Source organism: Oncorhynchus tshawytscha, linkage group LG29, assembly GCF_018296145.1.
Source record: "Oncorhynchus tshawytscha isolate Ot180627B linkage group LG29, Otsh_v2.0, whole genome shotgun sequence".
Classification (NCBI taxonomy): domain Eukaryota; kingdom Metazoa; phylum Chordata; class Actinopteri; order Salmoniformes; family Salmonidae; genus Oncorhynchus; species Oncorhynchus tshawytscha.
Window position 1 is genome coordinate 11,066,381 of NC_056457.1, and position 23,494 is coordinate 11,089,874.

At 44.4% G+C, this 23,494-nt stretch overlaps 1 protein-coding gene across 1 annotated transcript in view; it reads left to right on the forward strand.

Annotated features, from left to right (window-relative positions):
• The window catches only part of pou6f2 (POU class 6 homeobox 2), an 89,908-nt gene that overhangs the window by 23,887 nt on the left and 42,527 nt on the right, over window positions 1-23,494 (forward strand). Inside the window, exons 3-4 of the mRNA XM_042308911.1 lie at window positions 1,138-1,345; window positions 19,832-20,169. Coding sequence (XP_042164845.1) covers window positions 1,138-1,345; window positions 19,832-20,169 — 546 coding nt within the window. The remainder of the gene's footprint in view (window positions 1-1,137; window positions 1,346-19,831; window positions 20,170-23,494) is intronic.

A 23,494-nucleotide genomic window follows, 5' to 3' on the forward strand; every position in this document is an offset into this window, starting at 1 on the left:
CTGTGAAGGTACATTTGAACTGCTCCTCTACTCTGCCAAATATCTCCTGGCAATACTCCAGATAACATATCTTAGCGTCTGTGTCTGTGACTGCACAGATTCTACTCTGACTAATATTAGTGAATGCTTACACAAAGTCAGTGATGTACTGTATCTTCTAGCAAATGAGGAAAGTGCTGATATTGGCGGAATGACTGATTCTAGGGTACCAGAGGTCAAATCAAATCAAAAGTTATTTGTCATATGCACCGACGACAACAGGTGTTGTAGTGCGCCAGGATCCATGTGCGGAGGGAGGTGTTTAGTCACAGGGTCCTTATCTCAGTGGTGAGCTTTGAGGGCACTATGGTGTTGAATGCTGAGCTGAGTAGTGGTCAGATCTGCTCAATGGAGGTTGAGGGAGAGCTTTTTTACACATCTCTGTGTGTGGAGTAAAGGTGGTCTAGAGTTTTTTTTTGTAACATGCTGGTAGAAATGAGTTAAAACCGATTGAAGTTTCCCTGCATTAAAATCCCTGGCCACTAGGAACGCCGCCCCTGGAGGAGCATGTATACAGCTCGTTGAGTACGGTCTCAGTGCCAGCATCCGTTTTGGGTGGTAAATAGACAGCTACGAAAAATATAGATGAAAACTCTCTTGGTAAATAGTGTGGTCTTCAGCGTATCATGACATACTCTACCTCGGGCGAGAAAAACCTGTGTGTTCATTGTAATGAAATGTAAACCATTCTGCATCCATCTGAGAGGGAAATGCACTGCTCTCATTCAAAGGTTGGAGTTGTATTCCTTTTTCCACACGTCAATAAGCAGCACTGCGTTTCGGCTGTCACTCTGGCTGTGGCATGTTTCAAAGCAGATGTCATCAACAAAAACAAACGGCATTCGTTTGAGCAGCACATTGATTAAAGCACTTCAGTCACTTGAGTGAAATGAGCGTGTGACATGCGTGGCTGCCTTGTTAACCCATTCATTCCCTCCCAGATGAATTTGATGTGAATATCATAAATGCATCTTTATGGATGAAATGGAATGTGTAAATGTGACCTCTCGCTACTATGCACACTAACACATTCATCACCTTCACTATGCCTTTTACTAATGTCAATACATTTTTGTAACCCAGTGTCTTTCTATTCAGTCTCTGCTGGTGGCTCAGCAACTAGCCCAGCAGCTGGCCGGGGGGTCTCCAGGCCTGAACCAGCCCATCCTCATCCCCTTCAATACAGGCGGCCACCTGGGAGGCCAGCAGGGGCTGGTGCTCTCGCTGCCCACGGCCAACATCCAGGGCCTGATGGCTGCAGCAGCCGCACAGGGCATCATGACCCTTCCCCTACAGAACCTGCAAGGTAAGAGAGGGCTCTGCTCCACCAGATAACCTATAGAGGACAGGGCAGGAGACTCAATTTCCAGTCGTTTTTGACAGTAATGCGTATAAATGCATGCATTTTAACGTAAAACAGCAGTGATCTTATGTTATGACATTCACCAAAAGCATTTAGTCCTCACACACTGTATGTACCAGTATCTACAGTTTATGCTACACAGGTTATGTGTTACGATTCACCTGTAAAAAAAAATGTCAATCTAAAAATCCCAGAGGGGATAAAAAAAGAGTTGGGGGGGGGGTTTATGTTCCAAAAAGCATCTCATCTTCAACTTTCCTGGAGAAAGAGCCATATTAATTACAGGTCAGCGTTTTGCCGCGCGGCGCAAAAGCACTTTGTGCCTGTTTTCTCTGCGTAAGAGTGCACTGTACTCTCTTTTCATCCTCATCCGTCCGTCCACGTGGCTGTACTTATCCTCGCCTTTTAAACTTTAATGCCCAAGTGTTCTCTTTTGATCATAGTTGTAAATGGTTTTCATTTTAATGTTTAAAACATTGTCTCTTTTATACCATTAGATTGAGGGATGGCTGGGGAAACCTTCAGTCATGAATGTTGGATGAGAGGGGCCTGGAGTCGCTAATGTAAAAAGATGCCAGGCTGCATGTAAAGCAGTGTGTTTTTGGGTGGAGATTACAATAATGCCAGTGCAGCACAAAGTGCATAGAGAGGAGCCCCCCCACCCACCTTCTCTTCATGTGAGGAAATGGATGGACAGATGGAATGAGTGAGGAAATGGGAAGGAAGTTAGAAGCCCCTAATGGACACAAACATGCATAAATAACAACGTGCATCATCGCTATGGGGTGAGCTTTTAATAAACCCCACATCTATCTAGCCATTGAAGCCCCTCCAATGTATCCCCGAGCAATGGAGGATAATGGGACCAGAAGGTCTGTCTGTCTCACACTTCAACAACTTCTCATATTGTATGTGGGACAAGCCAGAGGCTGTGATAACCGACTGACAAAACACATTGTCATAATGTTGAAAGAACATAACCAACACCTCTCAGTCATCTTTTTTAACAGACGGTTCGGTCCGCAATCCCTTGCTGCACTTCACCGTTCGTTGGGTACAAAGCTAAGGAAATAAATGCCTCCTCTGCGGTTTCTTTTTAAGCGCACAGACGCATTCACACGTTCTCCTCCCATCCTATCTGAGAGGGACGCATCGAAGGGACCTCCGTGGAGAGAAAGTGACACAAGTCAGGAGTGAAGCTAAATGTCTTGACTGTGTCCAGGGCCCTCTGGCCACGCGGCGCCCCTCCACTCTCCCCTGTCGGAGCTCATCAGGGCCCTGCTGACTATGAGGCCTGCTGGCACAGCACCTCTGTCAGGCAGCCCCGGCCTGCCCCCTTGCCCCTGCCCCCCCCGCCCCTACTCACCCCAGTCCCCCAGCCCTGATTAATCACACGTTTACTGTTGTCAGTGTCCCTACTCCCTACTGTCGCCTGCAGTGCCCAGAGCTAGCAGCCAGCTCATTTCACGACCTCGGGAGCAAGTGTGTTTACAGCCCTGCCACACCGCACCGTGACACGCTGCTACACTGGTTAATTAGCGTCACAACAGACACAGACAACTATTAGCCTTCAGTAATGAGACTGCAGGAGGATCTCTAACTCTATTTAAATCTAATGACCCGGCTAATGATCAGCAAATATGTCGGGGGGGGGTTCTTCACAGTACATAGCACAGTTTAGTAGCTACTACAGCCAGGATGGATTCCACTTTTTCCACGCTTTAACAAATGCCCAAATGTGATGCTAAAAAGTAGACCTTTTCTGTCAGCGCTCACCGGCTTTTTAATCCGTATTGTTCACCCCATCAGCTTTTTTAAGGTGCTAAACATTCTTACAACCGAGATAAGCAGAGAAATGTGAGAGCCAAGCGATTCCCGTTAAGCATCTTTGATCACTTATCTCTCGTTAAACACTCCTGGCATTTTGCCTCGTCTAAGATCCTTCTTTAAAATGAATAAAGAGAGAGAGAGAGAGAGAGAGCAGAGAGAGAGAGAGAGAGAGAGAGAGAGAGAGCAGGAGAGAGAGAGCAGAGAGAGAGAGAGAGAGAGAGAGAGAGAGAGAGCAGAGAGAGAGAGAGAGAGAGAGAGAGAGAGAGAGCGAGAGATGGAGGGAAGAGAGGAGTGTGCAGGCTGGAGAGTTGTTAGACGGAGTGATGAATAACCGTCATTGTAATGAGGTTGTGCAGTAAAGTTGGAGCTGCTGCTTAAATAAAACGGAGCAGCAGCAGCATCTTGTCGCGGACACGGTAAACACAGCAGCACCCAGTGTAACTTGTTATTTGTCAGAATGATTTATGCCAGGAAACATTCTGTACAAACAAATTCCCATTGAAACTAGACAAGGGAGAAAGGTATCTTGTGTAACAGAGTTTACACTACTGTACCTGCAACTAGTTTAGGGTTATGCCGTTTGTCCAATTATGTGATGATTCATATTGATTAACTGTAATTGACATAATTTGACGTAATTATTACTATATTACTGTTGTATATTGTATAATTAGATATGTGAATGAAACAAAACACACTTGCACAACAAGTAGCTAACTAGATATAGCGTTCTTGGAAATATAGATTACTCATATAAATACCCTGCACTCTTGGAAAAAAAGGTGCTATCTAGAACCTAAAAGAATTCTTCAAGTGTCCCCATATTTTTATTTATTTAACTAGGCAAGTCAGTTAAGAACAAATTCTTATTTTCAATGACAGCCTAGTCATTGGTGGGTTAACTGCCTGTTCAGGGGCAGAATGACAGATTTGTACCTTGTCGGCTTGAACTTGCAACCTTCCGGTTACTAGTCCAACACTCTAACCACTAGGCTACCCTGCCCCCCGTAGGAGAACCCCTTTGAAGAACTAGTCTTGGTTCCAGGTAAAACCCTTTTGGTTCGAGGTTGAACCCTTTTTGGTTCCACGTAGAACCCTTTCCACAGAGGGTCCTACATGGGACCCAAAAGAGTTCTACCTGAAACTAAAAAAAGGGTTCTACAGGGAACCAAAAAAAGTTATCATACGGGGACAGCTGAAGAACCCTTTTGGAACCCTTTTTTCTAGGAGTGTGATAACATTTTATTGGATTTTCAAAACTGCTTTGTTGCACGTACAGCCTACAGTAATTGGCCATGCAAGATTGCCTTCCTTGTATTGTAAGTTGTAAAGTATCAAAGAAGCAGAATTGTAATGCTCAATGGAGGGAAATAAATGAAACATCATTCGCCTGCTTCTTTTCTCTATGACTGACTCGACACTAATTCAAGACTCAATTCAACCAAACAGACCCCTTTCTTATTAATAAGCGTATCCCGTCCTTATTTTTTCTCAGCCCAGGCACCAGGCACCGCACATGACATCAGAGACCACCGTTCCAATGGTGAGGTGAGAGTATTGTTCCGCTCACTTGAAACGGCACTCGGGGATCCAGGTAGATAAACGCTGTGCATCCCACTCACCTAGCGGTACCGCCTAATGAGAAGACGTTTCAGTAGCAATCAAAGACATGTCTCCTCCATGGTTTGATGAAAAACGCTCAAACACTATCGGTGCAGTTTTCATGTTGTGAGTGGGTGTTAACATGACACAAATTATGGAAATCACTCTGCTCATTACAACACCAAAGGGGTGCACTAGTTAGTTCATGTCAGACTCCATCTCTCCCGCTCAACTGAATGCAGGTGGGGGTACGCCACCGCTCTTTTAAGAGATTAGCTCACCACAGCACCACAGCTCCCAGGAACCATGCGATTTAAAGTGAATAACCTGTCTATACCCTTTTCCTCAACCCATTCCACCATTGGTGCATTTCAAACATGCCACTTTGTTTGAACTATACTGTCACACAATGTGTGTGTGTGTGCGCGTGCGTGCGCACATTTGCATGACTGCGTACTTGGCAGCAAATAAAAAGCTCTGTCACATAAAAATGTTAATGTTGAGGATCCTAAGAATAACTAACACTACAGCAGACTGTCATGGTGGTAAAGATGAGCTATGCAAAACTTATAATAGTTCACCTAATTTCAGTTTATGTGACAAAACAAGCAATGTAGAAAATCATAATACAACGAGGGTCTAATCCTTAATGCTGATTGGTTAAAACCACATACCAGCCGGTGTCTATTCCACAAGTTGCCACTGGCTAAATTGGGCTCCCGAATGGCGCAGCGGTCTAAGGCACTGCATCTCAGTTGCATGTGTCGCTACAGACACCCTGGTCACTACAGACACCCTGGTTCAAATCCAGGCAGTATCACAAACAGCCATGATTGGGGAGTCCCATAAGGTGGTACAGAGTTGTCTGGGTTTGACCAGGGTAGGTCATCATTGTAAATAAGAATTTGTTCTTAACTGCCTTTCTTAAATAAATGTTACATTTAAGTAATCTATGACGTTGAAATGCTTGTTTACTCTTTTCCATCTGACTGCACAATCCACTCTCTCATCAGCCCAGCCAAGCAAATTATAAACTTGATCTCCACTATAATCTCACACTTCTTTGAGACTAACATTTAGTTATTAATCAGTGGAGATTTGTATAAATGTTGCTGTCTGTCTCTCTAACATTGTTTCAATGTTGAATCTCCTGTTGTCCAATAGTAATGAACCGGATGAGACAGACAGGCAGCGCTTCTCAGCCAGTCAAAATCCCTAATCAGCTGGCATCATTTTTATGGATATATACAAAAAAAGGTCAATTGAAAAAAGGTGAAACTATCACATTTCAGGCAAGACCCAAATGCAGACTGTGTCGAAGTAACAATGTTTATTACAGTAACAGGGGCAGGCAAATGACAGGTCCAAGCAGGCAGGGGTCAATAATCCAGAGTAGTGGGCCAAAGGTACAGGACGGCAGGCAGGCTCAGGGTCAGGTCAGGCAGAGGTCGGTAATCCAGAGTAGTGGGGCAAAGCTACAGGATGGCAGGCATTCTCAGGGCAGGCAGAAAAGGTCACGACTGGGAAAAACAGGGAACAAACAAGAGACAGGAACAGAGGGGGGAAAACGCTGGTAGGCTTGACGAAACAAAATGAACTGGCAACAGACAAACAGAGAACACAGGTATAACACAGGGGATAATGGGGAAGATGAGCAACACCTGGAGGGGGTGGAGACAAGCACAAAGACAGGTGAAACAGACGTCCCGGTAACATCCATAAGACTCATATTGGACCCCAAGTCGATGAGTATCTGGAGAGACTTGGACTGGTCGCTCCACAGCAGGGTGGCATGGAGAGGGGGGCGAGTAGGGGGAGATGCAAAATGATCCTTAAGACCCATAAGAGTACTCATTCCTACAAATGAGCTAGGTCTCTTAAAGGGACAGGTAGACACCTAATGACTGGTAGTACCGCAATACAGACAACTATGGGTGTTAGTTCTGCATACGCGTTCGGCTGGAGACAGCCTAGCCCTGCCGAGCTGCATTGGCTCTGCCGAGGTAAATCGGCACTCTTCGGAGGCTCTTGGAGGAACTCGGGTAAGCTTGGCTCCTCTCGGGGACGTAGACGCCGGGGACTTCCGGAGTTCATCAGATGCAAGGTGGGATCCTTGAGTGAGCGATTGGGACCACAATCAGACCTCCTTCCCCTCCTACGTTCCCGTTCCCGTCCATCGATCCGGATGGTTAAGGCGATGAGTGAGACGAGATCCACCGGTAGTTCCTGGGCTGCAAACTTGTCCTTTACTTCCTCCGATAATCCGTGCAGGAACGTGCCGAACAGCACTGGTTCCAGGCACCCTCTCCGCAGCTAGTGTGTGGAAATCCACGGTAAGCATGGGGAGTTGGCGCAGGTCTCCTACCTGACTTCGCCACACTCCCCGTGTGCCCCCCCCAAATACATTTTTGGGGCTGCCTCTCAGGCTTCCAGCCGCGCTGCCGTGCTGCCTCCTCATAACTCCGCCTCTCGGCCTTCGCTGCCTCGAGCTCTGCCTTGGGGCGGCGATACTAAAACAAAGACAAAACAAAGGAACTAAGGTCAGAACGTGACAATGTGACTGTAAATTTGCCGTAGTTGGCAAGCTAGCAAGCAAAGATAAGAACGTTGCCAGCCAGTCTGGGAATGGAACATTTAGAACGAACAATTGGGTCGCGTCCTTAGATACAGAAAGAAAAGACTGAATGACTGGGTCCATAGATACAGAACAAAAAAAACAAATGACTGGGTCACATCTCTTGCAACGCTAGATTTGTTTCGGGACTATATCTTGTGGAAGGATGGAATGGTATGAATAAATTAATCAAAATAACGTTTTTAATGAAAATATATCAATCATTATTTGAATATATTGGTAAACCGTTGTATAAAAGTAATAATGCCCTCAAAGCCGGTGTTTGGAGGAAATACTGCCACAGTTTGCAAAAACTAAACTTAAGAGGGGAAGCATAGAAATAGCATACATAGAACAGATCCACCACTTCTTAGTCTTGCTTTCAATGAGAATGACAGATTTATAACCCACATTTCAATGTAGATTTGGTCGGATCGCCCATAAAGTTACATATAGCAGCTTTGTAAGTGTTTGTCAAATTCATAGTGCATCAGGATGGATTATTATAATATCAGACAGAATGGTGAGACTTTATTACCGCCAGGTCCTCTCATACGCCCCCTAGATCAACACCCCTCTCCCTATCTCATCACAATAGAAACGATCCCAGCCCATCTCCTGTTTAATTGGAAGCGTCCTCCACCCGTGTGTATTCCACGGCGTTCCTTTAATGATTCAACTTTGCTGCGGTTGTAAGGTGACTCGCAGGGGAGGGAGTGGCATTTAAATAAATAACAGTGATAAAATGTAGACCTCATACATTTCAAAGGTAATGCAACTAGCGACGCCATAAGGAGCAGCTGCATACACTGTCCTGGAGCGATAATTTGATTGATTTGTTGTGACAGCAGCCAAATAATTGAGAGTGAGAGGTGCTGTTGAAGATGAAGAGCAGACTGAGGCAGGTTCGCCCAGGCAATCCCAGCAGATATGACGCCTGGGTTCTCATCTCTGCCATTGATATCAGCTGCCACTAGTTTATTGTTTGTGAAACGTGGGGGGCGACTGCCTGTGTGACAGTTCAGGGAAAGAAAATAACTCACCAATCAGAATGAGCCAGAGCAGTGTTCAAAAGGTTAGAATCAAACACCCTTGTTTTCACTCAAGCAGGCGAACACTCGTACACACACGCATGCACCTATCCCTTGAGACGTACTATTTAAACCTACATGTTAGTTTTTGAAGCAGAGGTGTAATTCAATTTCACCTCCAAATGTTACATTATTTCAAAACGTCTGTCCTCAATTTGCGGTTGTATTGCAACATCATGCATAGGATCAAGTAATACGAGGAATGCTATTTATTCTATCTCGTTGTATACAGTTTATTTACGGCTTATGTCTTTAAGAAATTGCCATTGTCTGGCATACTCTCGCAGCTTTGCTGGTCACAACATTGTCCTGCTAAATCCCAGCTCCTCCACATGTCGTTGGTTGTTTTCAGCTGTGCTGCAGGACAGTGAGTTGCTGGGGGAGCCTAACAGAGAGGGAGAGAGAAAAAGGGTGAAAGTGAGAGAGGGGGGGTGAGCGAGAGAGAGGGAGAAAGGGGAGAGAGGGGGGGAGAGAGAGGGAACGGGAGAGAGGGGGAGAGAGAGACAAAGAGAGAGCACTCTTGATGTCAGTGTAGTAATAACAATGCTAATCAGACATGGCTGTGGCTGCTTCACTACAGCAAGCCCTGACATGTGCCCTTACTGCTGCAGAGAGAGCACTGAGGGAGACATTCTGCTAACATCATGTCATAACCATAGACCCAAGAACTACACATGAGGTACCTGTACTGTATAGGGTGTGATGTGTATTTCTACACATGCTTCGCACAATAGTAACAGTGTTTGTCGCCTAGCTATTTTGGCTGACAATAGAGGTCTTGTGTGGAAGAGTAAAATGCTCTTTTCTGACAGAGAGGTGGTGCAGGGAGGCCTGAAATGACTTGCGATTTTCCAACTGGTATTAAATAAAATTACGAAGTTGGAACACATTCCCTTTATCCTAGCCAGCTCTGATTCGATCAACTGGACTCTAACAATACATTACATTACCAGCCGGACTCCTTCTGTCGCCCCATGCTCAGTCAAATATGGAATGAAAAATGGGATGGTGTTAAATATATATGTTTTTTACTTCTTCGATACTGAACTTGTATTTTAGGTAATACAATTATTATTATTATCATCAAATGATTTTGTTTTTCAAACATTTTGACATTTCCATATTTCCAATATTTCTAGCAAATTACCTCAGAGCCTAGACAGTCGGACAGATGGTAGTTAGCATATACAGAATTACCTCTCACTCTGGTTATTTTCCCTCCAGAAGGTTAACAGAGGATTAGCACCCCTCACACATTAAAGGTCTGCCAGAGATTGCCACGGCACGATTCCTACGCGTTCAGGAACAATCTGTAGTCGAGCATTTTAAATGAAAATTGATTTGTGATTTACATGGTCACTGATAGGAAAATTACCTTACGAAATATTGTAAATGAAATATTACACAAGGTGCTGTGGTAGAGAGCAGACAGAGATGGTAATCTTGTGGAACTGAAATTCCCGCCTGGCAGAATTGGGTGACATTTTACATTTATCTGTGTTCCGCATGACTTGTAATGTTAATGGTCATTTTATGGGACAAAACTGGAATGAACATGGTGTTATCACAGATTGCCTCCAATGTAGAATTGTGTAAAGTAGCACAGCTGTGTCCTTTATTTCCTATTTTTCAGCAAGGTGACTTATTGAATGATCTGTCCTCTGTTGTTGAATGTATGCATTCAGCCCATTTTTTTGATTTTTTATCAGGCAGTTCAACTCCAAACGTCATTACAAACACACACTTTTACTGAAGCAAAGGCTTTACAGGGAGACTGTAGTGTATTTTACCACTGGGTTGTTTGAACATTCGTCTTCATGGGTTAGAGGTTTTAGAAATGTGGAGGGAAAAGTACTGAAAGGCTTCTTTTCCTTCTACCAAGTGAGGATTTTAAAGAAGCTATTCAATCTGAATTTTCCTCTCGGGATACTTACAAAACAAATAGTTACTGGAATTGGTAACATTCAGTATGTTTTTTTTTTTGTCAGAAATCCTGAGACTTATTCAGAAATATATAGTTTTGCCTTCTTACAGCACTGAATACTTTTCAAAAGTAATAGATATTTCTTTCGTAATGGACAAGCAGCTCAAGCGTGATTGGAATACATAATTTCGTCAATACAAAAATATCAGATTATCAATACAACCCAACACTTTTTCAATACAAATCTACCATCAACTTAATAATAACAGGGAATCAATAAAGACTTATCTACTAATGAATACTGCTTACACTCACCCCACATTTACTCATTTTAATCAATAGCCTGTGCACTCATCCTTTCCATTCCCTACAATGACCAGACAGGCATAACACAGGGATTTCAAAGGGGAACAGTCTGGCGTGTTTGAAAAGTAAAAGAAATAACTTAGCAGAACAAAGTGCGACTCCGTAAAGAGCATAAGGCTCAGGGGGTCACAAGGATCCAGTCCAGCCCAGATCACTCTAAGGTCATTAGTAACCACGGCTCGCCAGTTCCATGTCTGTGAAACCAGAGAGCCTGTGGTGACAGCAGATAGTGTTGAAACAAACCCCATGGCCATTGGGAGAAGGCTGGTCCGCTAGGCTGCTAAAAGCTATCTGTGGTTACTAATTGCTGGCCGGGGCCTAATTGCCTTAATTAATAGGTTTGGTGTCTCAGGGCTAAGACAGGGGAGCTTGTATCAGTGTCAGAGGAGCTCAAAAGCCCAGGAGGTCTGGGGGGGGGGTGTTGGGGTCCCTGGGGGCCCATCTCTGGATTAACCACAGATACATCACAGATGGATTATATAGTGTTTGAGCAGGATGGCATGTTTAGACCAAAGAGATCCATTACTCTCTGATCATAAGAGAGCATTACTTAGTACATCTCAGGGTAGAGAGAAAAGCGATGGTTTCTGTCTCTGTTCAAACACATCGCTCACCCCTCCTGTACTCTCCTCCCCCTTCCTCTCCGGTTCCTGAATTATGTGGCTGTAATTCAGAGTGACAAAGTAGATTTAGCACCTTTTCCCACCGACAATGGGGGTTTTGTTCAGTGAGCTCTCACTGTGAAATTAGCCCTGGTGCTCCCTTTTTCCGGCTGCAGTGAAATGGTTACAAGACACAGATCAGCCCATAAGAAAATAGAAATGATTCAACAAATCTTCTGCTTTCCCCTTCTGCCTTGCAACTCACCCCAAACCCATCTTCCCCTCTCCACTACCCCTTCCTCTTCCCCCATCAAGCACCTGGCAAAGGCTTGTAAGTTTCGGGTGCATGCATTTTTTTTTCTTCTGATGATATATTGTCCCGGTGGTGAATTTCATTTACTGCTGCTGCCCTTTGCTAAACCTGTTGCTAGTCAGTGAGCATGATAAGCGTATAAGTAGTGCACTACTTCATTCATCATACATCGTTCTGGGCCCTCAAATATCTCATATGCGATTCAGGAGGAAACTACTAAACCGGCACAAATAATCCCTCTAGGAAACAGCTGAGGTTATGTTAAATGCTGCGTAAGAAATATATTAGATTGTTTGCATGTGTAATGAAATATACATTTCTGATGCTTGCATTTTGCAGCGTATTTGCCTTCATTTCGGTTTATGTGGTATGAAATGTATCACAAGTAGTGCTGCTTGTGATTTACATCATAAAGCTCTCATATATTTCTGACACCATCTTTGCCTTTGCATTTTGAAATCTGCCCCCCTCCCCCAATCATATCGCTGCTGTGTTGTGTTGTATTAAAGAGCATCACTAATCACAAGAGGCTCTGTGTCACTCAGAAGTCTCCACATCACTGGGGCTGACAATGTTGTGCTGGTGGGCATGTTGTGCTGTGCGAAAGTGCTTACACTCTCCCACAGACAACCAAAGGGAATAATTAAAGACAGAATATGGAGGCAGAAGAATGGAGAGCAAATCCCATTGTTTTGGGGTTATTTCATCCCACTGAATTCTTTTTCTCCTCTCTCTCTCTCTCCTTCTATTCTCGCATTCCTCTCTCCAAATGCACTGTGGGTAATATGGCACACTTTCAAAAGCTTATGTAAGCGAGGCAGCATACAACAAAGGGCCTATGATGTCCTACTCATCCCCACATTGTCTTTTCATTATTTTAGAATCATTTCATATCTGGGGGAGTGGGGGAGTGGGGGAGTGAGTAGGCGAACGAAGCAATGCTTAATAACCCCATAATGTAGCTGCCGGAAAGCTGAGAAGGAAAGATGCTTTTTGAAGGACTTGAAAACAACCCGTGTGCTCTTATTTCTCCCTTCCTCCCTCCTCTCTCTTTTCTAACAGCATCATTTCTTTAAACCTCCCACAATCACAACTGTTATCCAAATAATCCCCAATGAAATTCTAATTTAAGTTGAGTAGACTATTAGAGGAGCTCGACTACACTCCATTTCGGGAGCAGTAAATGTTGCCCCTCAATCTCTCCCAGCTTTTACTGTCAGTCAGAGAGCACTCAGTCATCTCCGTGCATCGGGCCCGCAATATTGATTTTTCCACCCACTGAAACAGCCGCATGAACATAAATTTTGCATGAGGCTTTTACTCACGTCCTCCGCCTCGGTCTGACGACAGATGATGGGACCGTGAACGGGCTGTAATAACCCGGCCTGGCCTGCCAGGGCCGACAGGCTTCACAGGGCCTCCAGACTCTCCTCTGTTATCTACCACATAATGGCAAAAGGCAGAGATACTGTTAGATGGACGATTTACGCCTGTTGTGTTCAGTGGCACGTTCTGTATCACCTCCACCTCTGTCTGAGCCTCCATTCGGGACAGACTTTTGAAGAGCGAGAGAAGCCTGCTAGAGTTTTCCTACTGTAAGGAATGAGTGAGTTAAGCAGCCATGCCTAGTATTATGTCCGATTAGGTGTTACAGAGAACAACTCAGAGGACAACTGGGATCAGCCGTGTCACTCCTCAGCTGTAGTTAAAGAGCCAGTTGGGATGTTCGGCCATCTTGATTGACTGTACTACTGTATTGATGTAAGATATTGACCTCGGCGTACACACCACGGACAAACTGAATTGGTCCACCCACACAGACAGCGTTGTGAAGAAGGCGCAGCAGCAAATTTCGGCTTGTCACCAAAAGCACTCACAAACGTCTACAGATGCACAATCGAGAGCATCCTGTCGGGCTGTATCACCGCCTGGTACGGCAACTGCTCCGGCCCACAACCGTAATGCTCTCCAGAGGGTAGTGAGGTCTGCACAACGCATCACCGGGGGCAAACTACCTGCCCTCCAGGACACCTACACCGCCCGATGTCACAGGAAGGCCATAAAGATCATCAAGGTCAACAACCACCAGAAGGCAAGGTCAGTACAAGTGCATCAAAGCAGGGACCGAGAGACTGTAAAACAGCTTCTATCTCAAGGCCATCAGACTGTTAAACAGCCACCACTAACATTGAGTGGCTGCTGCCAACATACTGACTCAACTCCAGCCACTTTAATAATGGAAATTGATGGGAATTGATGTAAAATTGTATCACTAGCCACTTTAAACAATGCCACTTAATATAATGTTTACATACCCTACATTACTCATCTCATATGTATATGTATATACTGTACTCTATATCATCTACTGCTTCTTGCCATCTTCATGTAATACATGGATCACTAGCCACTTTAAACTATGCCACTTTATGTTTACATACCCTACATTACTCATCTCATATGGAAATACTGTACTCTATACCATCTACTGCATCTTGCCTATGCCGTCATGCACCATCACTCATTCATATATCCTTATGTACATATTCTTTATCCCTTTACACTTGTGTGTATAAGGTAGTAGTTGTGGAATTGTTAGGTTAGATTACTCGTTGGTTATTACTGCATGGTCGGAACTAGAAGCACAAGCATTTCTCTACACTCGCATTAACATCTGCTAACCATGTGTACGTGACAAATAACATTTGATTTGATTTGACCTTTCACGTGGACAGATACAGGCTATAAAAAACAAATGCTATTCAAAAATAGCAATTAAATATCTTTGGTGAATCACAGATAAAGTAGGTCCGCTATTATACTGTATCTTTTTACTTATTTGTGTTCTAATATCTCCATGTAGAGGACTCAATACTCAATACTTTCAAATCCTTCCCCTGGGGTGAGAATTCCACAACACAGCTTCGTATTGCCTTGCATCACAAAGTGAAAGCGTTATCTGTGGATCCCTACAAGCGGTGTGTTTTACTCTGTAAAACCCCATGGCCCATTTCGACTCCAGTTTCTACTGCTTCCATTTTTGTAGTGTCTAAACCCCTCCGAAGCGACACTGAAACATTGATATTGTCTACAGTGACTGCAGGTAATTTTTTTTACACAGTTGGATCTTTTATCTGGTTTTATTTTGCCCTGTGTTCATTCTAACCATGGCCACGGAGCAGGAATCAATGTTTCATGCTCTCAACGTGATTCGTATATATACCACAGCTACCGAATGATAAAACTGAGAGACACATTTGTGTTCCCAGATGTCTCGGGAAACCTATGACATTGAAATGTGTCGTGTGACCTTTAGTTCAATGTGTGAGCGTTATCTGTCGTTTCAGTGTTTACTTTGACGCAACACCACGACGTCTGGTGCTGAAATTTGAAATCCTCCGCGACACAAAATAAAATATGTTCCGTTTTAGTTCGATATCTATTCAAAAAGGGCGAAGGGAAACATGTCACTGAAATCTAATGCTGCATGCTAAATTGAGCCGCCATATTGCTAATACCAATAACATGGACTATTTATCTGGAGTCAGTGCTCCTCCTAATTTACCACCTTGATAACGTTGCATGGAAACAGCTGCATGTGCAAAAGAAGTTTCTGGTAGAAATAACATGTTTTCATCCCAGTTTATTAGTCTGAGTGTGCTTCCTCTTAATCCTCGGGGTAAAAATGACCTTCCTCCGTCCACGTTCATAATTGCCAAGTGCCCCGCCGACTCGTCCATCTCTCTCCAGTGGAGTAATTATCCGAGTGGCTCATTGAGCAACCATTCGAGACAGTGCTTTATGTCCTCCCACAGTGGGATGTGAGGCAGAGACATAATAGGTCTGTTGTTTCCTCTCATTATCTCCTCTCCTCCTCTCCTCTCCCTTTGCTTGTTCAAGAACCACAGCAATGTTAAGACGACCGCCTAAAATGGTCAGAACACATATTTTCATTTACTTCGTGAAGGCACCTCTTCAGACCCCTGACTGGCTCCTATTTTACTGCAGTCTGCTAATGATGCTGGGAGGAGAGAGGTGAAGATAGAGCGAAGGTCGCTTCAGATTCGTTTTTGACCTTTTGATGTTTTATGCCTCCGAACATTTGAACACATATTGTACCATTTTGCATTGAATGTTTTAGCCTACAATATTCTGATTTTTGTACTTGAAGAACTAACTCTTTTACGCAACATTAAATTGACTGGACTCCTCGCCGTTCTGTCTGTGCGATACACACAATACAATGTAAGAAAGAGATTTCGTAAAGAGTTAACCAATGGACTAAACGTTGTGGGTTGAAACCAGACCAGTCAATGTCCTTTTATCCGTTTATTTCTTAACTGTCTCTTTCACGTGGCCTTTGACCTGGCCTTTGCTGGGAGCTGAGTGTGATGAGCATGGATATAGACATTGAATGCTTCTCCTTTCAATTATCACATGACCTTTTGCCATTGGTGACTTTCTTTCAATACTGTATATAACAAATACTTGGCCTTTTTCATTATTTCTATACAGTATTTTGTATTGTACCTCGTATGCATGTGTCCTAACTACACACACACACACACGCACGCACGCACACACACACACATATAGTGTGCAGTGCTATAAAAGTAAGTTAACTTGCTTCTCCTTAAAAGTCATTTCTTTATAAATCTATATTTTTTTTTGTCTTTATTGTTCCTTATATGTATGGAATGATTTAGTATCCTGACCTTTCAAAATAGTTACTACACATATGCATCCTATAGACAGATATGGACAAGTGCACATTACACGCTCACACACTCACACACACACACAAACACAGGGGTGAGCTGTTGTTAACACCGAGGAGAAAAGGACAGAGGCCAAATCAAGCCCAGAGAGAGAACTGCAGTAATGGGGCAGGGACCAGAGAGGGGTCTGTTGTAATGAGAGAGGTGGCTGCTTCTCTCTCTCATCCTCTCCTGAGCGACACAGGAAACAGAAATAGCATTTTGTTTGACGTACGAGCCGGTTTTGACCTAGCCTCGCGACCTTTGACAATCAGTCTCGCTTTGTACTTCACAGAGTCAGGGCTGCAGCAGTCAAAGACGACAGTTCATTTCTACAGTGGCACCATCCACGCTGAAACAAAGTTGACAAGAGCCTACAGTAGGGTTGTCAAACAAATGGGATCCGGCTTACGGGTGGTTTGAGTTTTTTTTAAATACCTAAAAACGAACTCAATATACTTTGTATTGATTGAAACCAAATCAAAACGGCATATCCCCAAGCCATAAGACTCCTGAACAGCTAATCAAATGGCTACCCCGACTATATGCATATGACTCCCACTCCTCTGTGTCGAGAGAGAGTCACTGTATCCTGTTTGAGGTGTTTCATCTTCCACCTACTGGGACCTCTTATGGTCCAAAAGTGCTACATTATACAGTAGATTACAACTTACAATAATACACATCTAATGAACATTTGACTTCATTTCTTCAGCTGGCATGTATTTTTAGTATTTTGTCTGTGTTGTGGCTTATTCTTAATATCATGATTATCAGAGGCTTGCTAGTTCAACCGTCAGATTGGGCTCCTTTATCCTGTACCCCTAAGCATGGTGCCTGTAAGTGAGAGGGCCACTTGAACACTGTGCCAGGATTGGTGAACGTGCAGCCATGGGAGTGAAGAACACATAATGAGCTCCATAGGATCCCAGCAGCCTTTTGCCCCTGTCTCCATCTTCTCCGAACCTCCATTTCTCCTCCTCCTCCATCCACTGTCTGCTTGAGGAGGTAGCACGAACAATTAGTGGACACAGGGATGCTAGATTATGAGGTCAGCCAAAGCAATCAGACAGCCGCTGTTAGAAGAATGCTCTTCCAGCAACAGGGGGAAGAAGGGTCAGTGGGCCTGACGGTCTAAAACAAGATGACAGAATTTATAAAGCATCGCTGTTAAAGAATATAGTTACCTGCGGTGTAGCCGTTATAATAAGGCCACATGGGGCTTCTTCCATATTCCCTCTGTATTTGTTTTCCTTTTTCATATTCTTTTGTTTTGCCTCTCTTTCCTCCTCGGCCTCACGGTCGACGCTGGAGGAAATTCTCTGACTCCTCTTTGATCTTCCCCTGGTTTAGATAAAACATTTTTGACAGAAATCTCTTTTTATCTCTCTCGCTCTCCTTTTCCTTCTTTCTGTCTTTCATTCCTCCCCTTTTCCATCTTTTTAACTGGCGCCCTCCACATTTCCTTGCGGTACACTTGCGAGCAGGAAGAGAGGTGCCCAGTCCTGTCATAGCTTGCTGGACAACTTGCCCCAACATTTCAAATGAGAATTGGACTCTTGGCTTTAGCGAGCCAAAGATGATATATAATTCATGGTGGGTGTGGGAGAGGTGTCAATGTGTCAGGAGGTAGAAGAAATGTAAAAGTGTTGCCGCTATTTACTGGCACAGAGACACTGGCCCACATCCCAAATGACACACTATTCCCTTTATAGTGCACCACTCTTGAGCATGGCCCGATAAGGGCTCCGGTCAAAACTAGTGCGCTATATCGGGAATAGGGTGCCATTTGGGACACAGCCACTTGCTTTCTTCACTGGGATTCTTCTTCTGCTACTTAGAGCCGAGGAAAAGAGGGAGGTCTTGATCAAATGCTCGCATGTGCCTCTCCAGAACCCAGAGCGACCGGACTAATCAAAGAAATGTCTGCCCTCATGTTTTATTAATTCATCTCGCTATGAAACAGCCGTTGGTTTAATTATTGAAGCGCATTGATTCAGTATGTATACAAGCTGGTCTACCCCTCTATTCACAAATGCTCTGCTGTGTTATCAAACGCCAGCCAACACTCTCTTTTCTGCCATTGATCTATTGTTATTCTCTCCATTTCTCGAGACCTCTCATTGTTTTAAAGGCTGAAAGAGGACTCCGTTGCGGTAGCCTGGCCACTGTAGGTTATATCGATATTATACGGCTTAAAATAGCATTCTTAACATACCGAAAGTAGGTAATAGTACTTTTGCAAGATACTGTAGTACACTCACATGCAGTCCCAGAACTGGCAAAAACACCACCAAGTGTTAGGCTGGGGGCAGACCAATGGTAACAAGAGTCCTCTGAATGTCTATCGGATCTTTTGTATGGTGCCTGTCGTTCACCGCACCGCCAGTACCCTCTTCTCAAGGAGAAAAGTCAAGTAGATTCACAGTCAAATAATGGTCTCAGAACCTACAGTCTTTTTTACTAGAGAACCGGTAAAGGTCAGGGGGAAATTTGACGTCTTGATCAAATATTTGGTTTGCCATTAGAAATGACCTGGTTTTGTGTCACTCTCTTTATACTGCCCGCTGAGTGATTATAAGGGTGAAATGCTGTATGCCTTAGGTCAAAACAGTCACTCATACAGTCACTTAGGGTTTTGTAAAAAAATATATAAAAAAATAAGAACCAATGATTTTCTGAGTCAATGGTTGAGAATTTGTGAAATGCACCACCACGCACTGTATTATATATGAAGAGCTGGATACGTATACGTATGGCATATTCTAAGAACCTCGTGGCTGCGTCCGTGTTGATGTACACACGAATGTGTCTGTCCATCTCTGGCTGTGTGTCACTGAAACGGTGAGAGAAGTGCATCCGGTTTCATTAGCGTTTAAATCTAGAGACGAGGAATAACGGTATGATTTCTTCAGACTTGCCGTTCAAGACGAATGACTCTTCTTCAGGAGATTTTCCCGCAATTAAACACAAGATTGTGACATCCTCCGAGTGAAAATGAAGCGCTCCTCTCCAGAGACGCCAATTATATCAGTTCATGTGGATAGCTTTGCCGTCTAACTACTGAAGTCAGGTTCTTCTGGAACTCCGTGGTAGAGGTTACAATGTTACTGGACTTTGTTGTGGGACAGGACCATTTTACATTGATATCCCCACACCACGACTTATTGTCTATCTATTGTTAGGTGTGAAAATTATTTTTCGGTATGATACCCCGACTGCTAGTTTTCATGATTACACATGAACGTGTTACAAACATTTTTGAGTGAATGGTTTAAGATACAGTAGTGATGATATCAATTTGATGTTCTGCTCCTCTTCCTTCACCAGCTACCTCATCCCTGAACTCCCAGCTTCAGCACCTGCAGCAGCTTCAACAGATACAACAGCACCACCAGCAGCAACAACAGCACCATCACCAACAACAGCAACACCATCAGCAGCATCAACACTCCCACAGCCACGTCCACAACCAGCTGTCGTCGCGGGGTCACATGACCTCGCCCAGCCTACAGCCATCCTCCGTCTCAGTCCCCTCCCCTGGCTCCGCCTCCTCCACCACCTCCATGACCGGCTCGGGCCAACCCCCGCTGTCTCCGCCGCTCAGGCAGAACCAGTCACCGGCCAGAAGCCTGCCCTCGCCCGTCACACCGCCCATGCCACTGCAGGTGAGCTCACACTACCCTGTTACTGTATGCCACTGTGTTAATCCCAAAAGGATCTTTAACGTGTGTTATCCAAGTTGCAAGAGTTGCAGCTTACATAGGCCTACTTCCTATTGCTGCTGCGTCTTTGACGCCCTCATGCAAAAACTTCAGCCAGTGGATGTGTGTCTTACTTATAGTCTTACTAGTGGTGGTATTGTGATGATATGGTGTTGTGGGGTGTATTGTGGAGAGACGAAGGCCAATCTTGACATAACACAATGTTGATGACTACTCATTAGACCCTGTTTGTCTAGGTACTGTTTTATACTTGATATGATTCCAGAGCTAGTGTTTGACGCCTGTCAGGCAGCTCTGATGTCAGTGTGGGGACATTAAAATGTGCACCTACTGTAATTGACAAGGTCATCGTTCAGTGAGAGGGTTATTCAAAGTACACTAAACTGAGTTGCGAGCCATCGCGCATCGTTTTTGAACTCCTCTTGGATACATCAGGTTCTCATCAACGTTTATCAGTCCTTTTTTTTAATCTTAGCTGCCCTTCCCTCATCCAACCTCCTTTTTTCGTCAGTTTGTCTGTCCATCCATCTCGGCCCCCTTCTGTCCGTCTGGCTGTCAGTGTGCGACGATAATAACCTATTTTATATCCCTGTGGTTTCATTTCTGGTGGAGCTCGGCCAGGGTCGCCTCCCTCTCCCTGGCCACATTCATCAGCGTCAGGCCTTTATTGGGTTGTGGCGCTGCACCCTTCTTTATGGCCAGGATGAGTACGGCCATTTGTTTCCCCCTTGCACCCCTCTCCGGCCCTGTCACGGCCCAGTGAGACTCAGCAGGAAAAACAGACGCCCGCATTTAATGGCCTCCAAAAGCTGGCTAGCTTCTGCCTGCCTTCCAGACCTAGACACCAACCATATACTATAACCACAGTCTAGCACAGTCAAAGGCTGTGCATCCCAAATGGCACCCTATTCCATCCATTCCCCCCATAGGGCTCTGGTCAAAAGTATATAGGCAATAGGGTGCTATTTGGGACGAACCCACAGTACTGGTCCACTCAGACACAGCCAGCATAAGGTCCAAAGCCTTGCAGTAATAACCTTCTTTTCTGGAGTACATAAGTGTTCTGATGTGCATTACAATCAAGCAAAGCTCCCCTATGTCTTCTTTGAATATTCTTTCATTTTTGAAAATTATTTCAGGTCTAGAAAGCAGAGCTACAGAGAGCAGTCCCTGCCTGACATACCGCAGTGCCTGACGTACTCACAATTAAATAGAATTCTCCTCTGTTTACTAGCACAATTAAGGAGCAATCATAATCTATTTGTACTATAATGAAATCCACTAGTTTCACCACCAGACCTCATCCTTACTATTAGATTAAGAAGCTGAGATCCTGATTATGATGACTGGGGATACATTTACATTTTAGTCACTTAGCAGACACTCTTATCCAAGGATAGAAACATAGAAACATAGAAACATAGACAGACAGACAGACAGACAGACAGACAGATCGATAGATAGAGATAGATCTGCACCCTCCATCTTGTGTGTGTGTGTGTGTGTGTGTGTGTGTGTGTGTGTGTGTGTGTGTGTGTGTGTGTGTGTGTGTGTGTGTGTGTGTGTGTGTGTGTGTGTGTGTGTGTGTGTGTGTGTGTGTGTGTGTGTGTGTGGGTGTGCGTGCTAGGGCTGGGTCCCAAATGGCTCCCTATTTACTGCACTGCTTTTCACTGCTTTTTCATAAGGCTCTGGTTTTAAAGTAGGACACTATATAGGGAATAGGGTGCCATTTGAGATGCACCCTAGCAAAGATAACAGCTCTCATTTCATCTCCTTATTATTATTCACACACACATGACCACTCAGCCATTCAACCATTTGTTTTAATAACCACAGCCATTAGTTTTAATAACCAGAGGGCTTGTCAGATAGACAAACATTCATTAGGAGACAATTACTCTCCTAATTGTTCACCACTGGGAGGTGAATAGAATCAACAGCTCTAGATGTCTGTGAGCTGATTCTCACTGAATAGAGTTATCAGGACCAAAATCTCAATTGACATAATACACTACATGACCAAAATATCTCATTCCAAAATCATGGGAATTAATATGGAGTTGGTCTCCCCTTCGCTGCTATAACAGCCTCCACTCTTCTGGGAAGGCTTTCCCGCTAGATGTTGGAACATTGCTGAGGGGACTTGCTTCCATTCAGCTACAAAGCATTAGTGAGGTCGGAGACTGATGTTGGGCGATTAGGCCTGGCTCACAGTCGGTGTTCCAATTCATCCCAAGGATGTTTGAAGGGGTTAAGGTCAGGGCTCTTGCAGGCCAGTCAAGTTCTTCCTCACCGATCTAGACAAACCATTTCTGTATGGACCTCGCTTTGTGCACAGGGGCATTGTCATGCTGAAACAGGAAAGGGCCTTCTTCAAACTGTTCCCACAAAGTTGGAAGCAGAGAATTGTCTAGAATTTTAACTGTATGCTGTAAGATTTCCCTTCACTGGAGCTAAGGGGCCTAGCCCAACCACGAAAAACAGCCCAGATCATTATTCCTCCTCCACCAAACTTTACAGTTGGCACGATGCATTCAGGCAGGTAACATTCTCCAAGCATCCACCAAACCCAAATTAGTCTCTCAGATTGTCAGATGGTGAGGTAGCCTAGTGGTTAGAGAGTTGGGCCAGTGAACAAAAAGTTAATGGATTAAAATCCCTGAGCTGACAAGGTACAAATCTGTTGTTCTGCCTCAGAGCAAGTCAGTTAACCCAATGTTCCCCGGGTGCTGAAGATCTGGATGTTGATTAAGGAAGCACCCCGCACCTCTCTGGTTGGGTTAAATGCAGAAAACACATTTCAGTTGTACAACTGACTACTTATCCCCCTTTCCCTGAAGTGTGCTCCAGAGTCCAATATCGGTGAGCTTTATACCACTCCAGCCGACACTTGGCATTGCGTGTGGCTGCTCGACCATGGAAACCCATTTCATGAAGATCCAGACGAACAGTTCTTGTGCTGACATTGCTTCTAGAGGCAGTTTGGAACTCGGTAGTGAGTGTTGCAACCGAGAACAGACGATTTTTACGCGCTTCAGCACTCCGCGGTCCCGTTCTGTGAGCTTGTGTGGCCTACCACGTCGCGGCTGAGCCATTGTTGCTCCTAGATGTTCGCAATAACAGCACATATAGTTGACCGGGGCAGCTTAGCAGGGCGGAAATGTAATGAACTTACTTATTGGAAAGGTGGCATCTTATGACGGTGCCACGCTGAAAGTCACTGAGCTCTTCAGTACAGGCCATTCTATTGCCAATTTAATATTCTATT